At 33.1% G+C, this 18,496-nt stretch overlaps 2 protein-coding genes across 4 annotated transcripts; one reads left to right on the top strand and one right to left on the bottom strand.

The window, feature by feature from the left end:
- Positions 1-1,351: 1,351 nt before the first annotated feature.
- On the bottom strand, positions 1,352-5,693 carry LOC132753609 (uncharacterized). 2 transcript variants are annotated; one of them, XM_060744096.1, is made up of 6 exons: positions 5,485-5,693; positions 3,895-4,869; positions 3,281-3,629; positions 2,591-2,683; positions 2,164-2,365; positions 1,352-1,598 (listed from the first exon to the last, which is right to left on the bottom strand). In XM_060744096.1, exons 1-6 carry the CDS (start codon positions 5,500-5,502, stop codon positions 1,364-1,366), a joined length of 1,872 nt encoding a protein of 623 aa, XP_060600079.1. In that variant the 5' UTR covers positions 5,503-5,693; the 3' UTR covers positions 1,352-1,363. The 2 variants fall into 2 exon arrangements, with proteins under 2 accessions (XP_060600079.1, XP_060600080.1); XM_060744097.1 differs by having other exon boundaries at positions 1,419-1,598; positions 2,171-2,365.
- A 136-nt stretch (positions 5,694-5,829) lies between these two features.
- LOC132753608 (uncharacterized) lies at positions 5,830-17,967 on the top strand. Of its 2 annotated transcripts, XM_060744094.1 has the most exons (5): positions 5,830-7,605; positions 12,072-12,089; positions 13,605-13,839; positions 14,765-14,935; positions 16,237-17,967. In XM_060744094.1, the coding sequence occupies exons 1-5, from the start codon at positions 6,214-6,216 to the stop codon at positions 16,743-16,745; spliced, it is 2,325 nt and encodes a 774-aa protein (XP_060600077.1). In that variant the 5' UTR covers positions 5,830-6,213; the 3' UTR covers positions 16,746-17,967. The 2 variants fall into 2 exon arrangements, with proteins under 2 accessions (XP_060600077.1, XP_060600078.1); XM_060744095.1 differs by lacking the exon at positions 12,072-12,089 and having other exon boundaries at positions 5,831-7,605.
- The last annotated feature ends 529 nt before the right edge of the window (positions 17,968-18,496 follow it).

The following is an 18,496-nucleotide window of genomic DNA, read 5'->3' as shown; positions in this document are numbered from 1 at the left end:
CACAAGGTGAAATATATTTCGATCTTACACTAAACTAAACAAATTTTCTTTTTATTATATGCAAAGAAACGTTTTAAAAAGACATTAAACCTAATACTGAATGAAAAGCGCGCCAAATAATAATATAACGTGACGTCATTTACGACGTCACGTCATTAAGTTGGTTCCAAGTACTGTGCACGCTGGTTTTTCACTGAAAAAAACGTAAGGAGCTTAAATTCAAAACATTGAAATTATCAAATTGATAATTTCACTGTTTAAAACAGTGAAATTATCAGTTTTATATCACTGATATATTTCTATAAACCACCGAAAAGCATGTATTTAAAGACTATAATTCTGTTTCACAGTATTTAAAATCAGATAGAGTTCAAAATAATTCCAAAAACATGATTAATGTCAAGTCAAAGTAAATTATCAAGGGACTTAGATTCCTGTCCATTTTTTGTATTTTATTCCGATTTATGAGCTTTTTTTTATAATACAATATATATATATGAGGCGCGACGCGAGAAAACCGGTCTTAATGACATTTTTTTCGAAATTTGGTTTTTAACTAATTATTGTAGATATTTTTTTTCTGCATAAGAGAGTGAAAACCGTTTTAAAATCAAAAGATTAATTATCGAGATATGCCGATTTAAAGAACGTCATATATTTGAACACTTTGTTATCAAATGACGTCGAAAAATTAAATTGACGTTTAACGTTATTAATTGTAGACTTTTAATGCGGCAATTACGTTTATCTTAAATCCACCCAATAATTATGTTAAAACTTTAAAAAGAAGTTAGTAATTAAGTTATGTAAACATTACACCTCTCGCTAATTGCGATTTTAGTGTTGCTTAGCAACGTAATAAGAACACGCATATATATATAAGCGTGTCACACACGGCGTAAACCATTGCCACGTTATATTCCTTCAATTTGTACAAAACATTTCAACATCCTTACGGGATTTTTTCAAAATATATACTGCCTGAAAAACAAATATTGCAGACCACGAACAGAAGGCGTTGTTGGGTTTTTATATGCACTGATCGAATATGTTTAATCCGTTGCCGTCAGCAGACACCTTGTTAGGCATATACCAAATACAAAATGTACAAAGAAATAAATAAACAAACAATAGCGTATGTGTCTACGTATTTTGAACATTATTTATTTTTGCGGCTATGGCAAAACTATAGACAGTTAAATAAAAAGCTCCATTTTTTCTTTACAACAGAAAAATGTAGAAAATTGTAAAATATTAAATAATATCGTATTATGAACATAGAAACAATGGTGATAGTTTTAAACTACAAACAAAAGTTCTGGGTACTAAAGTCACCACTTGGCATTATAACAGTGCCCCTTAATCACTGATAATATGACTGACTGTCTTGACTGACAAACGCTCGCACACTTCGCGACAAATATCTCTTACGCTCTGATGTCATTCCCCCGGGCGTAATAACCCTTGGACGGGCACATGAACTGAACCGGAATCCGGGTTCTTTCAAGACTTGGATCAAATGTTCCTCGCCTTCAGGTGTTTTTCTCGCCATTACCACTCCCGGTGTGTCCGACTGGAACCGGAAATGCTGGAATTTTCTATCAATAGAAAAATGATAAATATCCGTTATGACAAATGCAACAAACTTATTTCCTAATATGCATCTATAAATAAAAAAATAAACATTTTTCAGAGCTTATTTAGAATTATTTAAGTTAAAAGAACGGTAGAGCTTGGAAAGCTCTTACATAGCATGACCGTTAACTTGGTCACGCGGCAGAAAAAAATTGTTTAAAGAATTTTATTTACGTTAAAGTGTATTAAGATGGAGGATATATGCGACGAATTCGTCTGCATAATATTTTGTTCCGGAACATTTTACATGTATCCTGTTTCATAATAATATAAATGTGGAGACATTCTATGTGACAACTCTTTCTTTTCAATTTTTCATGTGTAAAGTATTTTATTAGATATTGCTTATAACTTTTTAAGAACCATTGAGTAAAATCAAAGAAAAAAATACTAGTAAACGATTAATAGAAACAACACACTCTTAAATTTTCATGTATAAGATATTTTCTCTTTCTATGGTTCAGGAACGTAGAGTCTGGAATTGTGAGTTAACAACATTTTTATTTGAATGAGATAAACCTAGTTTACCTTATACCAATAATTGGTTTGAAAAATCTCTCTAGAAAGGGTTTCCATTGCCGCCATGACCACTGAGGGTAACATACAGCACTGTTGGTTGTAGATGATTTCTCTGTTACATCGGCCAGCTGTTGAAGAGTTTCTACATCATGCCTCCGGAATTTAATTTTTAGATGTGCAAATCCCGCATCAACTAAACACCTCGCATGTCCTTAAAAGAAAATTTAAATCATTTTTAATATGGAAAAGCCTTACCTATTGCGATTTAAAAGGAAAAACATAAATAATTATGCTTTTGAACAAAACTACGGTGTTCATGTTACATATATTTTGTCCTTGGGGGAAAAACAGATAAGATTGTCAAAATTTGTTTAGATTGCCCAGTTACTAGAAGTTAAAAAAGAATCTAAGTAATTAAGATTTCTTGAATCAGTACCTGGTACTTGCATATGATACTCGATCTTTTCATTCTGTCCTGTCATAACGCGCCACATAAAATATCCAATAGTGTAACGGTTTTTATTTTGCCCTGAAATATAAGGCATGCTAGTTAAAATATAGTTCAATTAATTTGTATGGAGCAATAGCAATTGAGTTATACACAATAAGTATTTTAATTGTGGAAAAAATAGTAAGACTGATATTTTTAACTATGTACAGACATGCATTTAATTGCATTACTTGTATTGATACTGCAGTACCTAGTGCATATTTATTTTGCAAATACTGCATAAGTACTGTCACACACAAGATATGCTGCCACTTGTACTGGTACTGAATAACTGCTCAAAATTTGGTACTGGTACTGCATTTGGCACTACTTTGGATTTCATTATAAATTGGAAAAGAACATTTTTATAACATATATTGTTCTATTTAATGGAAAGTTTATACTTTTACATTACGGACATTTTGTTGTGACAGTCTGTATGCAAACTAAGTACTGGTACAGCAGTACTGGTATTTCTCCTGATATTACATAAGTTGAAACTGGTTCTGGTATTAATTTTAAAAAGTATATATATCGCAAGTATTAATATAATTTTATATCTGATCGTTAAGATGGTAGTTAAGGTGATATAATTAACCGCATTGTAAATATTATGTTAAAAATAAAAATAATTACCTGGGCAATTATCCGAGTGTATCGACAAGGCAGGAGTCTGATTAGCGTGATTCTGCAATGTCCAGTCTACCATCGACAGCACAGCGTCAGGTCCGTGTGTCCCTTTACCATCTGGACCTATGGTTTGATCTTCGTCAATCAGGAAGTTGAGTTGGTGAGGCATGCCATCCAGTCTTACTCCGAATATTTGTATTTTACGTAGGGTTAGAAAGTATAATGGACCCATCTGGCGAGAAAAATGAGGCAAACTGACGTTCTGACTAAAGTCAAATGTAAGATGGACAAACTTTTCCTCCGAGTCACGTGTGTCAACACTACGCCGTATGCACTCATTATATAGATCACGTTCCTATAAAATTACAAAAAAAAATATATCCAAAGTAAAACATAATTTTAACTTCTTAAAACAACGATTTTAATATTCAAAATCATAAGAATCATAATATTTTCGGAATAGAAAGCACATGCATTTTTTTCAATACTTTCGTGCATCGAGTCTTATTTGTTATTATAAGATATGCTTAGAAAATAATTAATAATTCATGCAGGTCAAATATCTGTTTAAATTATTTATAAGTGTGAAATTACATTATTGTTTTTTTTTATATCATTACCTTTTGTGCAAGAAGTACGTGGTCCCGCAGTGCCGTCGTTGTTTCTAGTGTCACATCCTCAGTCACTGTACCTGATATTTGTCTGCGCAGCTTCTCACAAGTGGCACATACATCATCTTTAGGGCTAGCTATACGTATATGCGGTAAACATGTCCGCCAGATGTCTTTGAATGACGTGAGCTCTAAAGCGCGTACACGGGGATCTGAACAAGACTGTTTGTACAGCTGATGCATGTCTTTTTTGGTTGTGTCAGACGTCAGATACACTGGTGGGATGTTGTCTAGGCAACGAGGGGCTGCAGGTTGAGGGAGACCTCTTTCTTCTGCATAATTTCGGATGAAATAAACAACGCGTATGACATCATCATACGTAATAGAATGCTTTGGTTTTTTACCTGCGTTGCCATGCTGCCTTGGAGTTACGCCGTGATGACTGACATGTTTAACAATGGCTCCTAATGCATATTTCGTAATGTCATAACATAACATGAATGTTCCTTTGCAAACCGTTTTTCCTGATACCCGAAATGTCTTCCTTGAACGCTGCCTTTTTTTGCCACGTTTAGTTTTCTCGTCGTTTCCCTCAGCCACTAACGACATGATACACAGTTCTTTCTCATCCTTTGTCATTTCCCTGATAGAAAGAATATGACTCAGTATGTCGTCAAATTTAAACTTTGTATGACAATTAAGACGACAACCACAACCTTTTATAATAAATTGTCTTACTGTCTGTGTATCATCACATGTTTCACAAATTTCCTCCTCACTACTATTACTATCCGTTCCATCATGATCAGACTGACTGTTCGCGGTGGTGAAGTCTCTTGCTCTTGTAGATACGAGTTCGGCCTCGTCATTCTCGCATTCTCCTTCATCAGAATAATCTGAGTCACTATTATCTCCCGAAAATTCTGTGGTTTGAGAGTTGTTAGGAGTCCTTCCAAAATGATCCGAGTAAAGGGATTCAAGATCCTATAAATGAAAAAAAAATTAAAAATAAAAAGAAATGAATTAAAATGTTAGCTTCAGCTGGGATTCGAACTCGATTCGTTTGCGTGACAGGCCAGTGCATTATCCACTGAGCTATACACTTATCAGTTCTAATTTGTATTATTAATCAATATTATAATCTAAAAAACATTTTTTACTCCATGATGACTTAGCATATTTGGACATATTACTTTCCTATTTTCTTGCAACAATTTTCAAAATGAATTATGAGTATTAATTTAACTTGCGACTGATTAGATTATTCTTAAAACAATTTGCCGATAATATATGAATTATGAAAACAAACGCTCACTACAAAACTGTACTGGACAGTTAAAATCAAAACAACGTAGATTCAGATCTAAATTTATTCTATATAAAGGCACCGCTCGGAGTTGCCAATTCTTATTCTTTTGTATATTGTATACTTAGATCTAATGTAAGTACTGTATACTGTAGATTCTTTACTGTTTACAAACGTCGGTGTACTACCAACAATAAAAGATTATCAATGCTATGCTCCGATTATAATTTATAAACATGCAAAATATGTTTTTTCTTGTTGATTTTCATCAATTATACATAATAGACACTTACTTCTAATTCCTCCTCCATCTTTAAATGTTTCCTCTGAATTCCAAAGTCAATACACTTTTAAAAAATATCAATAGCACACGATAAACAGTATTTCCGTATTTACATGTGTAATACGCAACAAGAGTGACGTCATTTAAATCGCTGTAGTGCACATTTATTGTCGTGTCATTAAGACCGGTTTTCTCGCGTCGCGCGTCATATATATATAAATTATATCTATATATATATATATAAAATAAGCATGGTGATAACTTTATTCTAATATGAAAATCCGCCGAGTTAAATATTTAAGCGCCGAACTAATCTCTTTAGTCGATCAATGTAAAATTAAATGTCTTTTATCAGTGGGCCCGTGTGAACGCATTAATCAGGCATACGTTAATCCTTTCGACAAATAATGTGAAAAGGATATACAGCATAAAATATCGAATATTCAAATGTTAGACAACAAAATTTCTCATTAAGGAATGTATTATCATACATTACAACTAAAGTCGGAATTTTATCGGGTTTATTGAAACTTTTAAGAACTAAATTTGACAATATAACAGCAGAGTGTTATAAACTTTACCTATAGTACAAGTATTGAACGGCATAAGCGATTGAATGTTTGGTTTCCATGCGCGGCTTTAGAAATGTGTACATGGATATAGGCGGCTCAATACGTGAACGGAATACTATGATATTAAATTTAAGTATGACAAGACATAAAAACATGGAGTAAACAATATGACCGAACAAGTCAGTGAAAATATTGTTCCCGAAAACGGGACTACGGAGGAAGTAGGTTTAACGTCCGCGGGCAAAGAACAGGACGAGCAACTAGAAGCAACAGAACCGCCAATAGGGGATGTTAATAATAATAAGGATAATGTAAATGGGGATATGGGAGCTGAAAATCCTAATTCTCGTACAGAAGACGCGACCGAAGAGCATCCCGACGGTCGTGGAAAAGAAATAAATGAGGGTGCGGGCGAACAGGGACTAGGAAGTGGTGAAAACAACGCTGTTATGGAAGATGAGACCATGAACAATCATGATGATATTGAAGGTAAGGACCCAGATGATATTGACCAGTTTGATTCAGTGTCTAATGCTATATCTCAGCACGGGAAACAAGAACAAAAGGCACAAGCCTCTAAACGACAGGAAGTTATAAAATTACCAAGCACTGACCAAGCACCGCCACCGGCAGTTCATAACCCGCAGACGCCGTCGGGACAGCAGTCTCAAAAACCAAAGAAAGTTAAGAAAAGTGTGTTTGTATCATATTCGCCAGATGCTGGTTTCATAGAGAGGAAATTTGTTGTAGAAACAGTAAAACAGCTAAAAGAAAATAACCTTGCTGAAGATATATGGTTTGATAAGGACGAGGAAAACACCGGAAGTCCGTGCTGGTTTTCTTTGCGTATGGAAGCTGTTGAAAAATGTCGAGCAGCCATTTTGTTTTTGTCAGATAGTTACTTTCTATGTCCCGTATCTGTGTACGAAGGTAAAACCTTGCTAGAACGGACTAAAGCAAATCCTCACTCTGTTGCAATATTTCCTATCATGTTCAGTTCGATAGAAAAATCAGAGCCCCCAAAAGACTTCATTCCTATGATGAAACAAGCTGTAGATGTCACAGATTATTCTAAACTAAGTCTAGCCGAGAAAACTTCCGTTGTGATAGGAACAATCATGGAGAGCTTGGAAAAATATGCCATGATGAACCTTCCGTTACAAATACAATCTCTTGATACCGATTTTACAGGCAATTATAAGAAAAAGAAAATATGCCAGTGGGACACCAGTGATTTACAAGAATGGTTATTTAAACTTGGTATTAAAGAATTTTACCGTCAGAGTCTGGCGGAAAATATGGTAGATGGATTTTTATTGATGTCTCTAACTGATCATGACATGATTAACCAATTAGGTATAGATAGTAGAGTGGTCAGGAAGAAAATAATGCAGAGTATACTGTTGACTCTGGACAAAGAACATAAATTACCGGATAACTGGCACCTTCGTGCTCGATCCCAGAGACCGAAACCGGATGTTGTGTACATGATTTACGACCCGGCTGATGTGAGGTTGGCACAGAACATGAAAATGGATCTCAGGAAAAAGAATCTACAGGTAACGAACTTCAAATGTCAAAAACATGTTCATTTTGCTAAAAATTTAAGTTTCCGCTTTTTTTTATTGCAAAATTTATTTTACAAAAATAGAAAACGTATGTCGAGCCTATGAAAACATTGGTCCTTAAGTGTATCTACAACAGTAAATTTCTTACATGTCCATGTACTTAAGTTTGGACAAGCTCCTTCAATGATTTCAAGAACTTTAAACATATATATTAGCTTATATATACAGCACACTTTATAACCATATAAACTGCAGTAGGTACATACAAATAAATCTTAAATATCTATCGCTATAAAGTTTGAAACAGATCTTTCAACAAATCTTCAACCCCACAAAATATGGCATTCGTTCTATGCTGAAATTATAATTTGTATACTATCAGTTTAAAGGTATTGTTAAGGTATACTTTAACAATGAACTGTATCTATAATCTACATGCTTGATAAATTCCCGTTAGGTTTTTATTTGAACAAGGGGTTTAAGTGCTTAAACGCATTGTAAGTACTTAAATGATAAATGTTTTCAGGGTCAACTTTATTCGGGCTATCAATCAAATGCTGGGGTCTTTATACAAGACTTCATGGAACCTTCATCGTAATATTGCAATGGTCACTTTATATTCTTATAATTATTTCCTCTTATTTTGTTAAATACTCTAATAATGTAGTAAATAAAATAACATTTGGACAACAGAAATCGATATGTTAAGATGACCTAGTTCATAAAAACTAAAAGACTGTTGTAAAATAAATCGATTTATCGGGTTTTAAAAGCATAAAATAGATAAAAGTGATCTGTTTTAAACTATCACGTTTCAACTATAGACAAGAAAATTATGATATCGTCTGACATTTGTTTTTTGTATAAGGCGTTATGAAGGAATTTAGAAAATCTTTGAACACTTATCGTTATTTCAATAAAGCCCATTCATAAGTTTTATTGATATTTAGGCATACAAACAATATATATTTATACATTGGTAACGTTATTTTACATGCCTTCCATATTCAAAATGAAGATATGTTATTTGTTGTTTTTTACGGTGGTAAATCTTCAAATGTTACCTTCATTAAATAAATTATTATTATTATTATTATTATTATAAATTACATGTATTATTATTATTATTATTATTATTATTATTATTATATTCTGTATTGAAAAAAAACAAACTATTTTTGTGTGGTACGCTTCTGTAGGATGTTTCCATTATATTTCAACTTCTGTTGCTGGCTTTAACTTGGCACGTGGCATTTCGTGCAATGTTTTAGCGATCACGCATTTAAAGTAAAATTTGAATTAAAGAAACTAACAACCTGAATCATGATAGATGACGGACAGAATTAGATATATATTAAGAAATGAATAGGTTAGGTGTTCAAGTTTGAATATTTTTGTATATATTTTAAGTACACCATGACTGTTTCTTGATGTGTTAATTCTTATATAAAGAGTTTAAATCCATCTATTCTGTGTATATCTCAAGCTGTGTATACGGTAGGATTTATAGATATATATGAATATAAATGAAAACATCAATATGAATGACAAATTAATCGAAGTTTGTATAGAAATCATTGAAGAATACAGTATCATCAAATTGAAAGGGTTATTGAACTTTTCCGTTACCGGATTTACCTGCCTTCGAGATATAGCTATTCTATTGTCGTTCCCATTCCTGATAATCCATTTACTGACAATGCCCTTCTGTTTGATTATTAAAACGTTGACAGTGTCGGAATATTGGAATGATATTGGAATTTCTGCTAAAACATGTCATCTTTTTTTGTCACTGTTCAATCAATAGTACGGAGCAGTTCTAGAAAATTCTGTAAATATTTGTTGAAAAGCGAGAAAAGAATCGAATTTTCGGAATTTCTAAAGAGACCATGCATGTTCCAATGATTGCACACATAAGATTTACAAAAATTATTGCAACAGCGTACCTGTTTAAAGATTTTTCTTGAACGCCATACAGATTTGGCGTCCCCTTATAAGTTCAAATCTTTGCCAATGTCAATAAGAAAATTGTTACCTGAATACAAGTCTACAGAATATATAGGTAATACTATTGAACTGGTTATTAATTGTTTATTAAAATGTCGGCTGAAGATATGCTAAGAAAGCATTGGAAACGCTAAATATTATTATTTTACTAAGGTAATAACATACATGTATAAGTAGGGCCTAATTTATCAATATAGCGTATATATACATGTACTAGTATTTTGTTATCTTTGCCGTTTTCCAGAAATTAAAAAAAATTAGACATTTATTCGAGCAGTTTTGATAACACAAAAATGGCCGAATATTCCGACGGTCTAAAATTGTGCAGACTTATCAATAATGGTGCAATAGCCGGACAATAATATGGTTTTAACATGAAAATGCTTTTAGACTCGTTCAACGCTAAAACCTTTCAACAAATAATATGATTATAAGAAGATAAAACTTTAATTTATACATTTATTGACAAAACATGTGTATTATCTATTTTTCTCGTTACTTTCAATGACAGGTTGAAGACTTTTTTTTATAATGCTTTATGACTAAATAATCAACTGTTCGTAAATAATTATAGAATTATTGCATGAAAAAAATTTTTTTTTATGGATCTTTCAAAATGAAATCGTTTTAAAATTATGCAATTAATACCTTGTTCGCGTTGGGTAGATTTAAAAAATTGCTTCAAGTCAAGTTTTGTATATGACTGACTAATAAATTTTAAAGTCAAATCTACTGAAGATTAAAAAGAAAAAAGATTATGTTAATCCGATTTTAAGTAACTTATAACTAATTGTTCCCAAATAATATCATTGTCATGACATATTATATCATTAACAATGGCGGTTATATCATAAAGTTCTTATATACCTTAATTTAGAAAAGTCAGGCATCATTTTAAGAAGTTTAGCACTTTTTTCTTTATCCATCATAAACTGTTGGCGTCTCGAGGGAGGGCTATAGTCATTGTCCTTTAATTCATTAAGGACTTGACACAAGATAAGATTATTTTAAGGTTATCTTCATCAGGAACTGGTTTCTTAATTGGGCTGAAATTTTCTAGTGCGGCCAATCGAACTCCACGGTTATTATATAACCTTATCCGAAGTTTGACACAAAGGGTCGATTATACTAGGAAGCGTCCTCCGTTCTGCAACGTCATACCGAATCACATTCGTATATTATACTGAATGTTGTATTTATTTATTTGACATGATAATTAAAATATGAATTTTGAGCAATAAGATTTTTTATACAATACTTGTACATATTTTGCTATTATATTATTTTATCATATTTAATAGATAGATGTACATAGTTTGCTATATTTACTGAAAAAATGCAGCCAGAAAGAAATTCCATTTTGTTAATGAACGTTGCTGACGTAATGGCAATTACGTTACGTTTGATATTAGTGTAGTTTTAATGTACGAGATAATAAAAGGGACATAGTAAGTCTATCTAGACCTTTGGCTTTCATGGATTTTACATGGGACATATATACATGTACTTAGCGATTCAAACTTTCAGTCGGGTGGAATACTTCAAAGATACTCTTACAATAATCCTACCCTATTTTTTCTCAAACAAATACACTAATCATTCAATGTTAACTTGCAGTCCTATAAAAGAAATTGAGAAACATCAAACACAATGTGTCTTTGTAAAGTCACATATTTTATTCCTTTGAAACTTTGTATAATGAAAATGGCATATCATTATCTAAAAACACTCCTTAAAAAAGCGATAAAAATGGTTTTTAAATGCTGTCTGTCAAAAAAGGTCTGTTATAAAATGTAAATTTATGTTAGGTATTTAATTTAACAGTATATTTTATCAAACATGATTATTTACACTTGTCAAGAATATATCCACTTTCAAAAAACAAAGTAAATATTGATAGTTCTTATCTGGGACTAGGTCCACACAAATACTTGCATAAGAGAGCAGTTAACACACGTATGACACTTTATAAACTGTAATAATCCGCAATTGATAATAAAATCCCAGGCTCTTTAAGATTTATGTCAAAATTTATAAAAATATATCATTTGCTTGCATAACGTTATTTGCCCAACAATCATACAAAATTTATATCACATTAGTGGCTTTATGACCCAGAGTTTTCGGTTCGATTCAAGTTCACACTGGAGGGATTTAATTTTCCGAGAACAGTTTTCTATTACTTAGAATTAAGGGACAAATGACCATCTTATACGAGCTAGTATACATATAATACTACCAAAACAGTTATTTACATGTACAAGTAGCCAAATTAAAAAATTTCTCGCCTGAAAAAAAAAACAACAACAAAAAACCAACTACAAAAAAAAACAACAAAAACAATGGAAATAAACGACAGAACAAATACTTTTAATAGGACAAAGTCCTTTTACTAATGCTTTTGTATGCATGTCTGCTAATATTGTGATATTTTATTTTTTTGTCGACAGTTTCCAAAGGATGGCAAGGTATCGAAGGAGCAGACTATCGCTTGTAAACTTATAGTCATAAATATGTAGCATTCCCTCCCTTGCTGTAGATATCTCATTTCTCTTTACAGGCGATTATGTCGAACGATAACATATATCTCACTCCACTGTATCGTCGCGAATATATCTTGTATCTCACTTTTCTTTCATCGATATCGTTGCCGCGAATGTAACATTTATCTCACTTCCTCTTACAGTCCATATGGACGCAAATTTAACATGTATCTCACCCTTTACAGTCGATTTTGTCGCGAATGTAACATTTATCTTCTCTTACAGCAGATTTTTTACGCGAACGTAACATTTGTCTCTCTGTTTTTTTACAGTCGATTTTGTCGCGGACGTAACATGTATCTCACTTTTCTTTCCGATCGATATTGTCGCGAATTTAACTTACTTCTCTCTTTCCTTTACGGTCGCAAATGTAGCATGTATCTCACTCCTTACTGTTGATATCGTCGCGAATGTAGCATATATCTCATTCCTCTTTACAATCGATATCGTCGCGAATGTAACATATTTCTCACTTTTCATTATGTACAGTTGATATCATCGCGAATGTAACATTTATCTCGCTACTGTTTACGGTCGATTATGTCGCGCATGTAACATGTAGTGAGAATGTTATATACACATCTTTCTTTTCTCTTCAGCAGGTTTTGTCGCAAATGTAATACACATTTCGCTATTCTTTACAGCCTATTTCGTCGCGAATGTAACATATATATTGCTCCTCTTTGAAGCCGATTTCGTCGCGAAAGTAATATCTATCTAATGAATTTTTTTAACCGGTTTTGCCGCCAATCTTATCTCTGAATAGCTTTTTTGTCGCGAATCTAACATTTATCGCCCCCTTAGTTCAGGCGATTTTGTCGCGAATTTTCTCACCCTTCTTTTCAGGGGATTATGTTGCGAATCTTACATCTTTCACGGGAAAATACTGTATTTTGTTGCTTTTGGACGTTCATCGTCCACGTCGAATGCAAATTTTAAACGCATTTCATTGCAGTTGTTTGTTTCCGTGCTTTGTCTGCTATAATATTGTTCTGTTCGCGCCTTTTATGTCTAAAACATATTCTTTCATAGTCAGAATGTCTCCTTTATTAAAAGACGTCTTTCTTCTCTTAGGGTTTTAGATAACTTTTATTGCTGCTATTTTCTGTAGATTTAAAACTTTCATGTCTATATTTCTTCCCTCGTTAAACCTTATTACTAATTAAAAAGACAATATGACTATCCAAGCATTACAAATAAAACAAATATAACTTTTACCAATAATGTGACAATAAATTATGCATAGATATTTGCATTGTTTCATGACATAACAAGTTAACGCAATGAAATTATTATTTTTTTAGAATTCTATTAGTAAATTCTAATATTCACACTTCGTTGAACTATATGCTTTAGTAATATTAATTGTTTGTTAAAGGAGTTTCTGCAATAACCATAAACTTTATATTACTTTATTTTGACTTCAACATATGTTTTAAGGTTATTCACCACGATAGTATAAAACTAGGAAAGTCAAAAGAAGAATTTCTTGAGATAAATGGTCCACAGATGGCGACAGCGACGCACGTGGTTGTCTTAGTAACGGAAGCGGCGGCGGCGTCACCGTTCGTTTTTCACGAGGTGCTATTTGCTGATTGGCTGGGCAAGAAGCTTGTGTCTGCAGTTTTCAAAAATGTTTGGCCGAACCTGAGACATTCACTCAAAGCTGTTTTAGGTAAGAAAGTCAAGTATTAACTTTTTGTAACATGGCAAAACAAAATTCAATTCTTATTTTGAGAAAATCTCTCGTAGACGTGTTCATTGATCATACAAAATATTGAGTACATGTATACGATATAGACGCTTTAGGTGAAAGAGATGTTCTATAACATCCGAATGTATAAACGGTGTCAGAAAGTCCTACGATTTGCTCATTTAAAAGCATATAGTATTATCATAGTAATGTTAACGGAAGGTCAAGTGCATTCAAACTGACCACAGTATAAGGCTTTGATTGGGTAAATAAGGATTGACACAACGAAAAATCCAAAACAATATCAATGGTCAGCATTTATATCAAATATTTAACAAACACTTGAAAATTTGTTTAATAAACTTGTTGTCTGAAACCCTTAAAAAACGTGTATTTATCCTCAAGATATTTGTTTTTTTGAAAACTTATTTCAACTCTAGTTAAATTCAATTTTATTGAACTTTTAGATTTTAATGTCACCCTTTTTTTTTAAAATGTGACATAGTAACTTTTATCTACAATGATTTATTGATAGTGAAGGAAAGTGAGAATAAGTATTTAAATGTTGTGGTTATTGTACACCTTAACCGATTATACAGCTATAACTATATGAGCCGCGTCACGACAAAACCAACATAGTGGGTTTGCGACCAGCATGGATCCAGACCAGCCTGCGCCTCCGCGCAGTCTGATCAGGATCCATGCTGTTCGCTATCAGTTTCTCTACTTGTAATAGGGTTTTTAAGCGAACAGCATGGATCCTGATCAGACTGCGTGGAGGCGCATGCTGGTCTGGATCCATGCTGGTCGCAAACACATTACGTTGGTTTTGTCGTGACGCGGCTCATATATAAGTTGCGTTACTAATTGTCATTGTTGAGTTATCTTAAGTCATTTTACATTATAGGTGAATGTCCAGCTATAGATTTTGAAACGAAGATGTACAACGAAAGTCTGGACGTGCTTGAGCATCACATTAAGCCGCTCCGTCGGGTCCCTGGTGTCGTTCTAGAGCAGGCATATCTCAACAAAATGGCCGACGGACTTAAACCACTAGAAGCACTTGCATACTCGAGAAGTAAAAAATAAGCTTCTTTTATATTTTCAGCTCTCTATACAAATACAATGTATATTCATTTATATCAATATCACTATCCCACTATACAAAATACAATGTATCTATACCGTCACCTTATCCCCGTGTCTTCATCTTATACAAATGTTTCAAACTCCTCACGTTGATAACCTCCCTTGGCAGAATTGTAATCACTGCCTTCACAGACGTCACATGATGATGAAAGTCACATGACGTAACGTCGAAATTCAAATGTAAATATCGACCGCAACATAGAAAATCTAACGTCATTTTTTCTTTTTCTGTTTTATTTTTAACTTTTCGTACCTGCGTCCGTTATATTTTATCAAAAAATTATCAAAAGTATACAAAATAATGAAAAATAAATAAAAAAGCTAAAAAATATAAAATATCAAAATATTGATATTTATAATTTTATGTTTGTGATGGCAGAGATCTCTGTACTGATAAGGGGAGATCACTGCGTAGGAGATTGCAAATGTTTCTAGGACCATTTTATAATAATAAAATATGCATTCCAGACAAGTATGTCCATACCATATCAAATAGCTCTATATTCATCCCTTTGTTACAAATACAAGGTTAAAGGCACAAAATGCCTCAAAAACAACTTTTTACTTCTTTCGAAAAAGGAAACATGAGTTTTATAACATTTAAATGTTAGATGCTTGTTACCTGAAAACAGTAGCATCAAATGTGAAATAATGTGGCCGAAAAGAAGAAAAAAATAAATAAAGAATTAGGCATATTTTGACTTCCTTATAAAAAACTAGATGCATTTCTGCGGCATAATGGGGTTTAAGAAATTAGGTTTCACCTAGGAAATTTAGAAAATTGTGAATATTTCCAAAAAAAAAAATTACGATCTTCAGTTATTTTATCAGTTAAAATATTGTGTCCTACAACTTCTTAACAAGTTTCATAATTATTCACTCACAGAAAAGCTCATTTTGTTCTTATACGTTCAGTACAATGCGTCATACTTTGACAATTTCCATGTATTATAAAATTCTCATTGTCTGAAAATGCAAATATAATTATGCAAAAGTAACGTACACATTTGTCTAATAATGGAATAGCACGAGGTAATTGATCGGATTGGATTGAATTAAATTTTGACTTGTATGCATATTAATTAATTCTTGACTGCACAGTTATAATTTTAGTGCATGTCTTATATTTGATATTATGCAATCTACACTAGAATATGAACATTGTCCTATATGTGTAATAAAACATGTCTGCATAGAACATAATTTTAGTGTATGTCTTATAATTTGCAGACGGGATGCAGAATATTTATATTGGTGACGGTGAACCGCAAGTATTTATCAGTTATCAGTGGGACATGCAAGCTAAAGTCGAAGATATCAAACGAGTCCTGGAATCCAATGGATTAAACTGCTGGGCCGATATAAACATGGCTCCACAACCAAACCGTACACACAGTAGTAAAAGTGGACGCAGTAGCACAGCGACACATGACGGCAGCGGTGACACGTTGCAATCATTGATACAACGTAACATGAAATCCTCCTCCGTGGTACTTTCATGTATCACTCCGAAGTATTTACAAAGTGATAATTGTAAAAAGGACTTAATGCTGGCAGAGACATTCAATAAGCCTATCATACCAGTGTTATTAAGGTTTTCCCCTATAGAGAGTGCCCCGGACCAGATTCGCAAGATTTTGGCCAGACTGAGTTATATTGACTTAAGCAATGAAAGATTGTATAAACAAAACATTGCTGTTGTTGTGGAGAAAATTAATAAACATGTGACCCAAAGGTAATGGTATAATAACAATAATGAATGACTAAATTTATACCATGTTCGTACAATTATTGTGTTTTACAATACACAGGGAAACAGAATTCAGATTGCATTTGTCAGAACAAGTGTACAAGAAAAGTCGTATATTAAATTTCCTGAACAATGAAGTTAAATTTCACAAGAAAAGGTAATTGCAAAAACGACGTATTTAAGCCAATGCCTGTTTTCAATGATTTTACTCGTTTCGTTACAAAGAGTTTTCAAGAATTTTAATGGGAAGTTTATTTTTGATGTGTAAACGTCTGAACGTCTGTGAAAAGGGCAGATTGCTATAGGTATGGCGTAGTCACATATATAAATCTGATATCATGTTTGTTTGTTTGTTGCTTCTTTTCGGTGCTCTCTTTGTGTTCTTCCTGTCTTCTGAAATATTTATATATACGTTTAAGTATTACGTACTTAGTGTATTGACATTAGCGTCTTTGAGTTCCCTCCCAGTTGAGACCAGTTCTCAGTACTAGATACTCTATTAATGAGCCGCGTCACGACAAAACCAACACAGTGCGTTTGCGACCAGCATGGATCGAGACCAGCCTGCGCGTCCGCGCAGTCTGATCAGGATCCTTGCTGTTCGCTATCAGTTTCTCTACTTGTAGTAGGGTTTGTAAGCGAACAGCAGAGATCCTGATCAGACTGTGCGGATGCGCAGGCTGGTCTGGATCCATGTTGGTCGCAAACTCATTATGTTGGTTTTGTCATGACGCGGCTCAAATTTGAAAAACTTCATGTTTCAAGAAAAGTATTTTATTCATAGGTAGATAGTGTTAACTGCTTTTAGAATAAGCACGCAGCTACTTTGTATTTTTATTTTCTTCACATGTTATAAACTAAATGTATTATTCATTATTCAGCATCTATTGTGAACCATCCATCCATCATTTATATTTATTTTTTTCTTCACGTTGTCTATTTACAGTTACTATGCTAATATTTAAACATGCGTTTTGTCTTAAATCTAGGGAGACTTATAAGCTAGGTCTATTGCAGATTTTATGTGTCCATATTTGTATATGCGGCGGATGTGCACTTCAAGACATCAAGTGCACATCTCAAATCATGCTTTATTGTAGAATTACAGGAAGCAGAATTCTAGAAGATTGGATGAAAACCATTGCTTTGTTGATGTTTTTATTATACTATGTTGAAAGTGTGAAAATAAACAAGTAAATACAGTCCAATAATGTGTTCGATTATCTTTTATATTTTAACGATCTGACTTTCCAAAATTGACCTACCCGCCACCCCTGAAAAATCGTTTTCCCTCTGTTTACTATTATACATCTCTTCAGAGAATACAGGAATAAATAGCTTAATATGCAAGTGTATAAAGCTATATGTAGATGCTGCAAAAATGTATTTTGAAACGGATTATAATCGTGACGTTTATATAGATTTATAAACACGGCTGCTGTCAATTTATGAAGAAATCTCTTTTTTTTAAATAAATAGATGAACATTGCTGCATTATAAATTCGTTTGCAGGTTATATGACCGTATATAAACAGATCTTTGGAAATATAACCCATGCCGCTTACAATAGAGGGTCATATAACCTGTCAAACCCCTTTATAACTAATTATATCTAAAACGGTTATATAGCAACCAGTCGTACTGGTTAACAGCAGCCGCGTATAACGAATTCTAATGTCACGTTTGTCCAACGAAACATGTATTAATATAAAAGTCGATGTTTAGCTTTAAGTTATATGC

The sequence above is a fragment of the Ruditapes philippinarum genome, unplaced genomic scaffold, assembly GCF_026571515.1.
Source record: "Ruditapes philippinarum isolate M1 unplaced genomic scaffold, ASM2657151v2 ctg1246_1_1_1_1, whole genome shotgun sequence".
NCBI lineage: Eukaryota > Metazoa > Mollusca > Bivalvia > Venerida > Veneridae > Ruditapes > Ruditapes philippinarum.
The sequence above is the reverse complement of the archived record's forward strand: the minus strand, read 5'-3'. Positions and strand labels throughout refer to the sequence as shown.

Bases quoted from the DNA above. Each gene is read 5' to 3' on its own strand.
- LOC132753609 (XM_060744096.1), bottom strand. The intron at 3,630-3,894 runs GTAATGATATAA...GTAATTTTATAG, and splicing joins ACGTACTTCTTGCACAAAAG to GAACGTGATCTATATAATGA. The intron at 2,366-2,590 runs GTACTGATTCAA...TTTTCTTTTAAG, and splicing joins GTATCATATGCAAGTACCAG to GACATGCGAGGTGTTTAGTT.
- LOC132753608 (XM_060744094.1), top strand. From the start codon at position 6,214: ATGACCGAACAAGTCAGTGAAAATATTGTTCCCGAAAACGGGACTACG. The intron at 13,840-14,764 runs GTAAGAAAGTCA...TTTACATTATAG, and splicing joins TTCACTCAAAGCTGTTTTAG to GTGAATGTCCAGCTATAGAT. The intron at 14,936-16,236 runs GTAAAAAATAAG...TATAATTTGCAG, and splicing joins AGCACTTGCATACTCGAGAA to ACGGGATGCAGAATATTTAT.